Source organism: Gossypium raimondii, chromosome 5, assembly GCF_025698545.1.
Source record: "Gossypium raimondii isolate GPD5lz chromosome 5, ASM2569854v1, whole genome shotgun sequence".
NCBI lineage: Eukaryota > Viridiplantae > Streptophyta > Magnoliopsida > Malvales > Malvaceae > Gossypium > Gossypium raimondii.
The window spans coordinates 5,186,931-5,202,301 of NC_068569.1; the positions used below are offsets into that span (position 1 = coordinate 5,186,931).

At 30.3% G+C, this 15,371-nt stretch overlaps 1 protein-coding gene across 1 annotated transcript; it reads right to left on the minus strand.

The window, feature by feature from the left end:
• Positions 1-6,356: 6,356 nt before the first annotated feature.
• LOC105770698 (serine/threonine-protein kinase UCNL) lies at positions 6,357-8,037 on the minus strand. Its single transcript, XM_012592014.2, has one exon. The coding sequence runs from the start codon at positions 7,820-7,822 to the stop codon at positions 6,578-6,580; it is 1,245 nt and encodes a 414-aa protein (XP_012447468.1). The 5' UTR covers positions 7,823-8,037; the 3' UTR covers positions 6,357-6,577.
• Positions 8,038-15,371: the final 7,334 nt, after the last annotated feature.

Sequence of the window (15,371 nt, forward strand, 5' to 3'; positions counted from 1 at the left end):
AATTAGAACCGAGATCCATTAAATGTGTTTTTTTGTTATAAACCTGGTGTAAAAGGGTATAAGTTATGGTGTCTTGAAAATATAAATGTTGTGATTAGCAGAGATGTTGTTTTTGATAGAACTGCTATGCTACCTAACTTATCTTTTAAAGACTCTTCCAATAAAGAAAATCAAAAGTAGGTAGAGCATCAGATTAATTCAGAATCTACAACAAAGTCGTCTCCTTAAGCCAGTACAAAAATTTAGAATAAAGTTGCTTCTTTACCACAATACTTTATCGCCAAAAACAGAAGTAAAACAGAAATTAAACCTCCAAATATATAGTTGAAGATATAGATGCAAACCAAGAGCCATCTAGTTATTCTGAGGCGGTTAGCCGTGAAGACTCAGAAAAGTGGATGTTTGCTATGCAATAGGAGATGGAATCACTCCACAAAAACAAAACATGTGATCTTGTGAAACTTCCTAAAGGTAAAAAGGTTGTTCATTGTAAATGAGTGTTTAAAAAGAAAGAAGGGACTCCAGGAGTTGAAGAACCCAGATAGAAAGTAAGGCTTGTTGCAAAGGGGTACATTCAAATTCCAAGAGTGGACTTCACAGATGTGTTCTCCCTAGTTGTGAAGCATAGTTTGATTCGAGCTTTGCTTGGTATTATAGCCATGCATGATTTGAAGCTTGAGCAGTTAGATGTAAAAACTGTATTTTTGCATGGAGAACTTGAGGAGGATATTTACATGCAATAACCAGAGGGTTTTACAGTCTCAGGAAAAAGAAGACTATGTTTGCTTGCTGAAAAAGTCCCTTTACGGGTTTGAAACAGTCATTAAGACAGAGGTACAAGATTTTTGATTCCTTTGTGACTTCTTATGATTTCAAAAGAAATAGTTTTGACAGTTGTGTTTACTTTAAGAAAAACAATGATGGTTCTTTTGTGTATATACTCCTTTATGTTGATGACATGTTGATAGCAGCAAAAGATAAATAAGAGGTAAGAAAGGTCAAAACCCAACTAAGTGAAGAATTTGAGATGAAAGATTTGGGACCAATAAAGAAGATAATTGGTATGGAGATTCTCAAAGATAGAAAAGCAAGTAAATTGTACCTAAGTTAGAAGGGGTACATTGAGAAAATTCTTTGCAGGTTCAATATGCAGAGTGCTAAGCCTGTTAGTACTCCTTTAGCAGCCCATTTCAGACTTTCATCAGCTTTGTCTCCACAATCAGATGATGAGATTGAGTACATGTCACGTGTTCCATACTCTAGTGTAGTGGGATCTCTCATGTATGCTATGGTTTGTTCACGTCCAGATTTATCAGATGCAGTCAGTGGAGTTAGCAAATACATGGTGAATCCCGGTAAAGAACGTTAGAAAGCAGTTTAGTGGATTTTAAGATACTTACGAGGTACTACTGATGTTTGCTTACAGTTTGGAAGAACTAGAGATAAAGTCATTGGGTATGTTGATGTCGATTTTGCTGGAGACCTTGATAGCAGAAGATCTCTCACAGGTTATGTCTTTACAATCGGAGGTTGTGCAATTAGTTGGAAAGCCACTTTGCAAACTACAGTCGCTTTGTCTACCAATCGGTTTGAGTATATGACGATTATCGAGGCACGTAAATAAGCTATTTGGTTGAAGGGACTTTTAGTGAACTCAATGAAGACCTTCAAATCAAGATAAGATTTTGTGACACCAGAGTGCCATCTTCCTTACAAAAGATCAAATGTTTCATGAGAGAACAAAAAATATTGATGTTTGGTATCATTTTGTTCGTGATATTATTGCTTGTGGTGATATTGTTGTGAGCAAAATTAGTACTCATGAAAATCCTGCAGATATGATGACACACTTCCTATAACCAAGTCTGAGCATTGTTGAAGTTAGTGTTTATTGTTGAAGTTAAACCCTTAAGGGGTTTTTGGAAAAGGTAAAAAACTTGTTCGTTGAGAATTCATGTCAATGTGAAGATTGTTAGAGTTGTGTGACCCAAATTCTAAGAGATTGCTTGCAAGTTAAGTTAAACAAAATATATCTTCTTTCTAGAAGATTTAGTATTTATGAGTATAATATATATTTAGCATTTATTAACATAATATATTTGACTTTGATTAGAATTAGGTTTTTTCAACCTATAAATAGATGAAGTCAAAACTCCTCTTGTAATCATTCGAATTCGACAAAGTGAATTTTTTTTTCTTCTGCCCATGATTTTTTCCCGAAAGGGTTTCCACGTAAAAATCTGTGTGTTCTTTATTTTTATTTCTCTTTTCTTTGCGATATATTGTCATTACCGACATTCTATTTTTACATTTTTAAAAACAACTCATCATCTTTTGTTTTTAATTCTAAAAAATAAAAAAAGTATGACTTGGTATCTCTTTTGACACCATAGATATGTTACATCAAAATTTCCAATATTAAGGTTTTCTTTTTTCGAGGAAGGGAATTGCCTATACTTTAATAATTTTCTAAACCAAGAAGGGTAAAAAAAAAAAGCCAAAAATAATCTCACCTGAACAGGCAATTAGAAAATTAACCAACAAGAATATCTAGGAAAACGAAAAAAAGAAAAAAGAAACAGGATCATATTATTGTGGATTAAGAATGGAGAAGGTAAACACAATTTTTATTTAAAATTTAAAATTATATTTATTAATATTTTTAGAAGAAAAGTTATGACTTTTTGAAATTTCTCGAATACAATTCTTTGATTCTTCTTTCAGATTTAATTATGATTTAATGGTCGTCGACTTGATCTTGGATGCATGTGGTTTGTTTCAAGTGTCGACTTGACTTGTTCTTAAAACGAATTGAAAGGGATTTTCACGGATGAATTGGATCGAAAGACAACTTTTCTTTAAAACATGTGTGGTGTTCTTCAGAATTTCTTTAAGTTCTTGGGGTTATTCAAAGCTTTTTGCACATATTTTTGGGCTTCTTGAACTTATGAACATTTTAATTTCTATAATGTCAATTACATAAATGAAAAAGAATGTATATATCCATTTAATTATTTTACAAAATTTTAATTTTTTATTTATTATTCATATGTTATTAATTTAAAGATAAAATAATCATTTAATATTATGACCATGATAACTATGACTTTAGCGTAAATTTAACATTACAGATACCGTTTTATAATTGTCCCGTAAATTATCTTCTTCTACACACTGTATAAGCTACATTTTGTTTTGTCTAGTGCAGTGGGGAGGTGACCATAGTGATGGAATTGCAATCACCCAAAATGACAAAAACTCCATTCAATTGAGTCACAGTCACTGCAAAAAACATTTGCTCAACAAATATAGGTAGCTCTAAAATACCCCCCACTACTGAAATAATTTAATTTGTACTTGTTATTTTAGTCAACTCCTTTTGGGTACTGTCTCTTTGTGCTTTCTTTTGGTATATTAATTATTGATTCCGGCTGTACCTCCAAGTAATTTGATACCAAAGCTTCACTAAATACCACCACCACCATACCAACTTTATAGTATATACAAAAGCTAAAGTGAATATTGTATGATAGTAAGAAATTTATTAGGTTCTGAATCCGGATTTCGTAGCTGTATACATGGGTTTGCTCCCATGTTGCACATATTTTTAAAATTAATGAATAATAAATCAGGATAGACCAGCCTAATTAATCTTGAGTTGTGAGATTAATATTGTTGAATTCATGTCAATGTGAAGATTGTTAGAGTTGTGTGACCCAAATTCTAAGAGATTGCTTGCAAGTTAAGTTAAACAAAATATATCTTCTTTCTAGAAGATTTAGTATTTATGAGTATAATATATATTTAGCATTTATTAACATAATATATTTGACTTTGATTAGAATTAGGTTTTTCAACCTATAAATAGATGAAGTCAAAACTCCTCTTGTAATCATTCGAATTCGACAAAGTGAATTTTTTTCTTCACCATGATTTTTTCCCGAAAGGGTTTCACGTAAAAATCATGTGTTCTTTATTTTATTTCTCTTTTCTTTGCGATATATTGTCATTACCGACATTCTATTTTTACATTTTAAAACAACTCATCATCTTTTGTTTTTAATTCTAAAAATAAAAAAGTATGACTTGGTATCTCTTTTGACACCATAGATATGTTACATCAAAATTTCCAATATTAAGGTTTTTTTTTTCGAGGAAGGGAATTGCCTATACTTTAATAATTTTCTAAACCAAGAAGGGTAAAAAAAAAAAGCCAAAAATAATCTCACCTGAACAGGCAATTAGAAAATTAACCAACAAGAATATCTAGGAAAACGAAAAAAAAAGAAAAAAGAAACAGGATCATATTATTGTGGATTAAGAATGGAGAAGGTAAACACAATTTTTTATTTAAAAATTTAAAATTATATTTATTAATATTTTTAGAAGAAAAGTTATGACTTTTTGAAATTTCTCGAATACAATTCTTTGATTCTTCTTTCAGATTTAATTATGATTTAATGGTCGTCTGACTTGATCTTGGATGCATGTGGTTTGTTTCAAGTGTCAGCTTGACTTGTTCTTAAAACGAATTGAAAGGGATTTTTCACGGATGAATTGGATCGAAAGACAACTTTTCTTTAAAACATGTGTGGTGTTCTTCAGAATTTCTTTAAGTTCTTGGGGTTATTCAAAGCTTTTTGCACATATTTTTTGGGCTTCTTGAACTTATGAACATTTTAATTTCTATAATGTCAATTACATAAATGAAAAAAGAATGTATATATCCATTTAATTATTTTACAAAATTTTAATTTTTTATTTATTATTCATATGTTATTAATTTAAAGATAAAATAATCATTTAATATTATGACCATGATAACTATGACTTTAGCGTAAATTTAACATTACAGATACCGTTTTATAATTGTCCGTAAATTATCTTCTTCTACACACTGTATAAGCTACATTTTGTTTTGTCTAGTGCAGTGGGAGGTGACCATAGTGATGGAATTGCAATCACCCAAAATGACAAAAACTCCATTCAATTGAGTCACAGTCACTGCAAAAAACATTTGCTCAACAAATATAGGTAGCTCTAAAATACCCCCCACTACTGAAATAATTTAATTTGTACTTGTTATTTTAGTCAACTCCTTTTGGGTACTGTCTCTTTGTGCTTTCTTTTGGTATATTAATTATTGATTCCGGCTGTACCTCCAAGTAATTTGATACCAAAGCTTCACTAAATACCACCACCACCATACCAACTTTATAGTATATACAAAAGCTAAAGTGAATATTGTATGATAGTAAGAAATTTATTAGGTTCTGAATCCGGATTTCGTAGCTGTATACATGGGTTTGCTCCCATGTTGCACATATTTTTAAAAATTAATGAATAATAAATCAGGATAGACCAGCCTAATTAATCTTGAGTTGTGAGATTAATATTGTTTGCTTAATTTTATGTTTTAATGAAAAAAGAAAAAGGAAAGTAACATGATCATTTTATCCACTTTGCTGTTCAGTCCTCGGAGTTGGAAAATTTACTATATGCATTTGCACATGGGATGGGATAATTATGGCAAAGATGAGACAGAAATGATGAAGTTAGATCTAGTTCCAAGTTGTATATGCGGCGCGCAAATGTTGAAAATTATTTCCCTAATTGGTTTAAAGTATGTTGTGGTAATGAGTAGGTCACAGTGTTTGATCAATACAATCGTGGATCATCATAGCTAAATTGAATTGACCTATTTACTATGTGATCAGTATCATTTATTTTTCCTCTTAAATTTATACTATTTTTATATTTATTTTACCCGACAAAAGAAGGTTTAGTTCTTAAAAATTCATAAACGTAGCTATTTTTTAGTTATGATTTATGAATATCAGTTAGTACAGATTCATAATTTAATTATACGAACAAATAAAAGATTAGTAATATTTAAAAAGACATTTGTTTGTAGTTTTGAACACATGCACCTTTAATTTTCAAAAAGAAAAGCATGATTATACAGCAAAGAAAGTGGTGATAGGACGAGTTAATCATAAAATTTAATTTGATGATTAGATTGGCATGATGATGTTAAAAACCATACCCAACACTATCTAAAAGTCCCAATTATATTTCAATACCTGAGTCATATCGGACTTGATAATGATTGGGATATTTCTCCTCTACCAAATAAATATCCCAGCTTCTCAATCAAACCTTTTCAAATACGTCCATTCTAACAAATGCCTCTTTCACATTAGGACATTATGTTAGATAAATCTCTTTAAATGCCTTTTTCTTTTTTTAATTAAATAAGCTCGTATTCTTTTATTTTTATTCTTGAATTATGTGGAAGCAAAATAACAAGTGTAACAAATCCTTGCATGCCAAGAAGATGAAACTGGAGACAATAGTTTCACTAAAAATAAGATATACTATCATTTTATAATCGTAAATTTAAAAAATACGAGCTGTTTATGTCACACTACAATTTATAATGGCTTTATACCCCACTAGTTTCCGCCATTTTTCTCGTTGCTCCCGTTATTTTATGTACACTAATCCTACCAAAAAAAAAAAAAAGCGAATTAAAATGTAAAAGAAGGATTTGATCTAACTTAAGCTTACACGTGCGTTAGAACTCCGAGAAAGAAACGTTTCGTGTATGCTCCGATGACGGCGACGGCAGTGGTGACGGTGGCATTGACAATGGAGTCTTCAAACTCTGATAATATTTCTTTATATCTATTTGGCCTCTCTCCGTCAAGTCGCCCTCTTCGATTGAGGGAATAAACGGCGGTCGTAATACCTCCGTTAAGAGGTCCCACCTGACCCCTTTGAAGAACGCGTGCTCTTTGATCTCGCACGCGCCTCTGTGATACCCGAGTCTTTTTCTTGGATCCTTGTGTAGTAACCGTTGGATCAAATCCGTCAAATCGCTTCGTTGTCCGATGAACTCCGGCTCTTTGTACAAAACGTTTCGAAACGTCTCCTTCCTGCTCTTCCCTTTGAAAGGTGTCGTACCGTAGAGCATCTCGTAGGTTAGAATTCCGAAAGCCCACCAATCGACGGCGAACTCATGTCCATCTCCACGTACTACTTCAGGTGACACGTATTCCTCGGTGCCCACGAAGGAGTTGGAACGTTCCCCGTTTGAGAAACTAGGTTTCCTTCGACTCACTGGGCTGACCCGGGCTGGTTTCGGTTTCTTATAAGCTTTGCGGTATTTGTTATCAGCTACGACGGGGACCCATCGGATAAAGTTTCGTCGAACCGGAATGGCAGGCGATGAATTCGGATCCATTTTGAGGTCAGCTACAGTTTCTGATAATTGCTTCTTCTTTAAGTTGCGTGAAAGGTCGAAATCCGTTAAAGTGACGTGACCGGAGTGTTGAATGAGGATGTTTTCAGGCTTGAGATCTCGGTAAACGATGCCCAGGGAATGCAGGTGGTCTAGAGCGCAAATAATCTCGGCGAGGTAAAATTGGATGACAGGGGCGGAGAAAACGTGGTCGTGTTGACGGTAACGAAGGGCGTGGAGGTCAGAGCCAGGGCAGTAAGGGACAGCCCAGGCAATAAGGTCGGGGGTTTGGAGAAGACCCAAAAGACGAGGGAGAAAAGGGTGGTGAGGAGTAGGGTTGGGAGGGGAAAGCCTGGACAAGACCTCGATCTCCCAACGGGCACGACGGTCATAATCAGGTTTGGATCGTTGTACAACCTTAAGGGCAAACGGGGAAGGAGCGATGGGGTCGGTAGAAGTGTGGTGCACGAGAAAGACAGAACCCAAGGCTCCTTTGCCCAGGATTTTGATGGCTTTGAGGTGGTCCAAATCTAACTCAGGTGGAAACGAGGGTGAAGATGGAGGATTATCCATAACCATTTCAGAGGGAGAAGAACAAGGAGGAAGAGACTGGTGAGGGGGAGAGGGGAAGATAGCGCCGAGGGCTGAGGTTTGGTGTTTATATAGAGAGAGAGAGAGAATTAGTTTTTGGTTGGTTGATAGCACTGGTATTTGTTTTGGGTGGAAGTGAGGTTGTTCTTTGGTGTGTGTGAAGCAGGGATTTCAGTCCTTTCGTCATTTCTAACAAATTTCTCGCAAATTATAAAACCCACCACAACGAAACCTATGCATACGGGTCGGGTTAGATCCGGTTACTGTTTTGCTTTTTCTTTTCAAGTTCGTTTGTAAGTTCGTTATAGTTTTGTCACTTCCTTTTATCGCAGAGACGGGTGGGTTAAGGAGCCACTTCCAATTTCAACGTTATCCGTCTAATTTTATGAAAAATAAAATTTTATTGTACTTTAATTTTTATCCATAAATTATTTTATATTTACTCTTCATATAAAAGATTAATCTCCATAAAAAAAATCAAACTCTAAAAACTATTAAGGTAGTATTTCAAAAATCATCTGATAATTAGATTTGAGTATAATTATTTCTAATTATATATGAGTGATGGTATGTTTTGATAACTATTTTAATCGGTGGGTCCACTGGACTGGGTGTAATTGAAGCACCTCAATTACACTTTCACATTCTTAGGGAAGGGTGATAATTAAAGTAATTACACATGTAATTACACTTGAATTCAACTTTAGAAAAATCATTTTTATACAAGTTCAAGTTATCAATTTTTATATTATGAGCATGTATGGTATTTGGGATGGTTATGACAAAGATTTATTATAAATCCTAAAAATTATATTATAAAAATAATTTATGTGTATTCTATAATGTTATAACAAAAATTATATTATTTAAATCCTATTTTTTAAGTTATGGAAAAAATTAGTATAAAATTAATTTATATGTTATAAATGTATTATAATATATTTATTTATAAAATTTACGGACATAATTGATTTATTTGTCCATACCTTATATTAGAAAATAATATGATTTTTCAGTAAAAATGTTATAATTTTTTTTATCATAGCCTATTTGTAAAAAAAATTCTAAAGTTATGACAAATATTTATATTATTTATAAAAGTATGATGAAAATTATTGAACACTCTATAAAAAATCATGGAAGTATATTATTTTTTGCTTAATCTGCATATTATAAAAAGAGTTATAAGATAGTATAATTCTTTCTCCAAATTATATAAGTTTTTATGATTAAAGTCACGACTATTTGCACCATGAACAAAATATTATATGATAAGTGTTAATTATGCAAATATAAAAAAGGTTTTCTTTCACTATGTTGTAGGGTATGATAACATTTGAGAGAATTGAGTTAGACACAAGTATTAGAGACGGCTCACGAATTCTTTAATTTGATACATTCAAGGTTTTGAAATGTGTTTGAGAGAACATTTGCTGTTTTAAAAAAATATTTCTCATATTAACAACATTACCTTAGTATAACGTAAAAGAAATAAGATTGGATCGTACTAGCATGTTGCATACTTCATAACTTCATTCATAGGTGGACTTGGGATGATCCATACTTCGAAGAGTATATGGAAGAAAGAAATTTTGATAATCTTAATTATACGGATTCAAATTCAAATGGTGATGATAAACTCCGTCAAAGATCAATATTTGATGAAAAAAAGTTTATGTTAAATGTTAAAAAGGGAATAAAACCAACAAACATGTTACACTGGAACAATTAGATAAATCTTGCATATGATGTTTCAATTTGATTTTAATCTTTATCACTTGTTTAGAATTTTTTATGCTAATACTTTATTTACAACGATTAATATTTTAAAAATATAAATTATGTAAATTGTGATTATACTCTATCAACTAAAACACATCTAAGAAATTATAATTTTTTATAATTATAAGAAAATATAATTACTATCCTAATAATTATATCTATAATTATAACTTTAAAAAATTATATGTATTACTTAAAATACATCATGTTCAATATATAATTTTATCATATTGTAATCTGATTTGTAATTTAATAGTAATTAAAATATTTTATAATAAATTGGATTTTATTGTTTTTAATTAGAAAAGATTGAGTATAAGAAAATAATAAAATAGAATAACAATTAATTATTAAAGAGTAAAGTTGTACCTTTATTTAGTAAGTACCTTAGGGATTTGTTTATTTTACATGCTAAGTGGATTTTTACCCACCCTCAAATCACTTTCAATAGTTCTCTATACATACTTGTACCAAACATTTTTATTTTATATTGCTCTTTAAAATTTTAATTATTCTAATTATATCTTTAAATTATTAGGGTTACATTAATTAGATCATTCATTATTAAAATCGTCACTAAATCTTATGTGATGTAATTTAAAATAAAAATTTAAGAAAAAAATAATTATCGTTGGGTGTTTTAAAATATTAATTTTAAGATTTTAGAAGTTTTATATAAGCTTTATAGTTATTCAATTTTACTTTATTTTTAGTTTCTACTTTTAAAAGGTATGGGACAACATTCTATTTCTTTAAAATTTTCATTTCAAAATTAATTATATAATATTTGATGTATGATTTAACGGTTAAATTAACCGCTTTAATAATAAAAATGACATGATTCATATAACATAGGATGCAATTAAAATGTTTTAAAAATTAAGGACTAATTTAAAATAAAAATCGTAATTTAGAAGTGGTGAAAATTTTCAATGAAACGAAGACAAGTATTGCAGGGGACGGGGTAAGAGTACAATCAGGTGCTTATACCATATTTGCAGTGTGGTGTCCACCATTTTTATTTTATGTATGAGAGTACAATGGGTTGGTTAAAGTGGATAGCCCTTTTTTGTTATTATTATTAAACAAAAAGGACGTGTTTGTGAGAAATAAAAGATGATGCATCGAGCCAAATGAAAGACAAAAATGATTGGTTTGGAAGACGGGTTTCACATGGGGCTACCCATAATACGATCGTGCATCTTCATGAATTTAGGGTTTGGAATGTTGTCACCTTCCAAATTCCTTTCTTTATCTTTCTACAAATGACATGAATCTATTTTAAATGAATCATCGTAATATTAGTTTTCCCCCAGCGTGAAGTTAATATTTCAATTATTGAAGCTATAGCATGTGCGTTGCATTAAGTTCATTTAAATAATACGGAAATGTTTCTTTTACGGCAAAAATGTGAGGAAATGGGGACTTTCGAGTCTTTAGTGTAATCTAATTTGTACAACTCAAGTTTGCGACCATTCTTGTGTATACTCTCCCAACATGGGAGGTTATTAATTTCATAATTGATTGTTTTATATTTATTTTTAAGTTATGGTAATAATAAAATTACAAAATTTAACAAGTTGGGTTTTAATGGTAATTTCAGAATCCCAAAAAGGTTGATAAGTTAGGCAGGGTTGTTTTTCTGGATTTAGAGCGATATTGGAAAGGGATATAAAAGGATTAATTAATTTATTAAGCCAGAAATCTATTTCTGATTTGTTTCATCATTATGCTCTTAAAAAGGTGAATATCTTCTCACCATGATCATTACCTCTTTCTTTCTTGATGCATTGGTATTTTAGACTGTCACTTAATATATTATTGATTATTTTTAAAAGAAATTAGTTAGTTTCAAAAATAAAATTGAATTTATTTTAAATGTGATTCATTCACATTTAAAATTTCCACCTAGTGCCTTTGTGTTTACTACTTTACTTAGTCATGTTTTATTTAATATTTAAAATAGTTTTATGCAAATCTTTAACCCAAACTATTGACACATAAAACCAAATTTAAAAAGTGTTTCTCCACTTAAATTTAAGGTAATCTTTTGCATAGCTTATACAAAAGGCAATAATTGAAAACATTTTGTTTTATATATTTCGCCAAAAAAATTTATGATTCTATTTACTGTTTATTTAAAATGCTTGGCAAAATTAAACTAATAGCTAAAAGTTGATATCTGACAACAATAAATAAGGGCACAGCACATTTTATTTTTAGTATTTATTGAGTGAAATTATTGAAATAAAACACTATTACCAAAGAATTAAAACATCCATTATGAAAATTAATTTGTGAATATTTTCAAAATTTTAAATAAACAAATTTCTTAAATTGGATAAAAAATCATTTTGCACTGAAAATAAATTAAAAGTGCATAAATTAATTAGTGAATGTTTTTTAGAATAGAGGCTACCGATATCTTGTCACCCCTATTAGGTTTGAGAGCATGTAACAAGTGGAGTAATTTTTTAGCAAATATGGTCATATATGTCATTTCACATATCTCATTGCCAATCATTGTGAAAAAGTTATCCATCTATCCATGTGTTTTTTGTTTGGAGGTTTTAGCTCAACAAGCTCTTACAGACCTCTATTCACCAAATACTATATTTAGACTACCCAACCCTTCATTTTTACCCAAATCAACTAAAAAAAAGACTCAGAGTCCTATTTACCAAAACACTCTCTATATATTTTAATGATTTTTATTTTGAATTAAAAATTATGAATCAAATTTATGAAAAATAATAATGTAATATCATACATACGAAAGTCAAAGTTTTTAAAACTCCTTAATAGTTGATAGAAATCATGTATATCCAAAAATGAAGCTAACTCTCAAAAGCTGAGTAATATATACCATTGGGCTTCGACCTTAATTTGTTTTAAAATTTTTTATTATATAGATCATTAACATTAACGCATGTCCTATTTCCTATCTAATTGCTCCTGTTTTTGCATAGAATCTCTTTTACAAATGCATGTGTCCATCAAAAGACTCACGGGATTGAGCTAAGAGAAAATAGGGTGTTAGCTAACAAATAAAAGCTATATATACATAGTTTTTTTTTTAAAGATATAAATAGAGTGGTAAAGAAAGGCATTTCGTGGGGTTCTAGATGTTGGCATCTTCTTGCTTAAACATATATATATATACACACTTTGGAAAAGGATCCACAAACCTACAAACCCCATTTCATACAACTTTAGGATACATAAAATCTTTTCTACTGTTTTCTTTTTGCTATCGTTTCAGTCCAGTTGGAGATTATAACCCCACCACCTATTTATATATCTACGCATACACAAAACCTAATTTAATTTTTATGCTTTTTGAAGTTGGGTTTTTAATATGATGTATTTCTGTCTGCCATGATTTGGTGGGAGAAAATGTAAGGTTCCACTTCCACCTAAGCTCAAAGTAAAAGAAAAGCAATGAGAAAATTAAACCTCCACTCACCCCATATGTCAATGTTAGGAATATATCCGTACTTTAAAGAAAGAAAGAAAAAGTATATATACTTTTTGATGCTGTTGTTGGCCATGATTTCACCGCATAGTCCATTTTTATTATTTATAAAAAAATCGTTTTATTTTCCGTCTTTTGTTGATAAAAAAGTTGTTAAAAGTTATGGTAATAATAAAATTACAAAATTTAACAAGTTGGGTTTTAATGGTAATTTCAGAATCCCAAAAGGTTGATAAGTTAGGCAGGGTTGTTTTTCTGGATTTAGAGCGATATTGGAAAGGGATATAAAAGGATTAATTAATTTATTAAGCCAGAAATCTATTTCTGATTTGTTTCATCATTATGCTCTTAAAAGGTGAATATCTTCTCACCATGATCATTACCTCTTTCTTTCTTGATGCATTGGTATTTTAGACTGTCACTTAATATATTATTGATTATTTTTAAAAGAAATTAGTTAGTTTCAAAAATAAAATTGAATTTATTTTAAATGTGATTCATTCACATTTAAAATTTCCACCTTAGTGCCTTTGTGTTTACTACTTTACTTAGTCATGTTTTATTTAATATTTAAAATAGTTTTTATGCAAATCTTTAACCCAAACTATTGACACATAAAACCAAATTTAAAAAGTGTTTCTCCACTTAAATTTAAGGTAATCTTTTGCATAGCTTATACAAAAGGCAATAATTGAAAACATTTTGTTTTATATATTTCGCCAAAAAATTTATGATTCTATTTACTGTTTATTTAAAATGCTTGGCAAAATTAAACTAATAGCTAAAAGTTGATATCTGTACAACAATAAATAAGGGCACAACACATTTTATTTTTAGTATTTATTGAGTGAAATTATTGAAATAAAACACTATTACCAAAGAATTAAAACATCCATTATGAAAATTAATTTGTGAATATTTTCAAAATTTTAAATAAACAAATTTCTTAAATTGGATAAAAATCATTTTGCACTGAAAATAAATTAAAAGTGCATAAATTAATTAGTGAATGTTTTTTAGAATAGAGGCTACCGATATCTTGTCACCCCTATTAGGTTTGAGAGCATGTAACAAGTGGAGTAATTTTTTAGCAAATATGGTCATATATGTCATTTCACATATCTCATTGCCAATCTGTTGTGAAAAAAGTTATCCATCTATCCATGTGTTTTTTGTTTGGAGGTTTTAGCTCAACAAGCTCTTACAGACCTCTATTCACCAAATACTATATTTAGACTACCCAACCCTTCATTTTTACCCAAATCAACTAAAAAAGACTCAGAGTCCTATTTACCAAAACACTCTCTATATATTTTAATGATTTTTATTTTGAATTAAAATTATGAATCAAATTTATGAAAAATAATAATGTAATATCATACATACGAAAGTCAAAGTTTTTAAAACTCCTTAATAGTTGATAGAAATCATGTATATCCAAAATGAAGCTAACTCTCAAAAGCTGAGTAATATATACCATTGGGCTTCGACCTTAATTTGTTTTAAAATTTTTATTATATAGATCATTAACATTAACGCATGTCCTATTTCCTATCTAATTGCTCCTGTTTTTGCATAGAATCTCTTTTACAAATGCATGTGTCCATCAAAAGACTCACGGGATTGAGCTAAGAGAAAATAGGGTGTTAGCTAACAAATAAAAGCTATATATACATAGTTTTTTTTTTAAAGATATAAATAGAGTGGTAAAGAAAGGCATTTCGTGGGGTTCTAGATGTTGGCATCTTCTTGCTTAAACATATATATATATACACACTTTGGAAAAGGATCCACAAACCTACAAACCCCATTTCATACAACTTTAGGATACATAAAATCTTTTCTACTGTTTTCTTTTTGCTATCGTTTCAGTCCAGTTGGAGATTATAACCCCACCACCTATTTATATATCTACGCATACACAAAACCTAATTTAATTTTTATGCTTTTTGAAGTTGGGTTTTTAATATGATGTATTTCTGTCTGCCATGATTTGGTGGGAGAAAATGTAAGGTTCCACTTCCACCTAAGCTCAAAGTAAAAGAAAAGCAATGAGAAAATTAAACCTCCACTCACCCCATATGTCAATGTTAGGAATATATCCGTACTTTAAAGAAAGAAAGAAAAAAGTATATATACTTTTTTGATGCTGTTGTTGGCCATGATTTCACCGCATAGTCCATTTTTATTATTTATAAAAAAAATCGTTTTATTTTCCGTCTTTTTGTTGATAAAAAAAGTTGTTAATGTAAGCATACACATGAATTACCATGTAGATGA

Bases quoted from the DNA above. Each gene is read 5' to 3' on its own strand.
- LOC105770698 (XM_012592014.2), bottom strand. From the start codon at position 7,822: ATGGTTATGGATAATCCTCCATCTTCACCCTCGTTTCCACCTGAGTTA.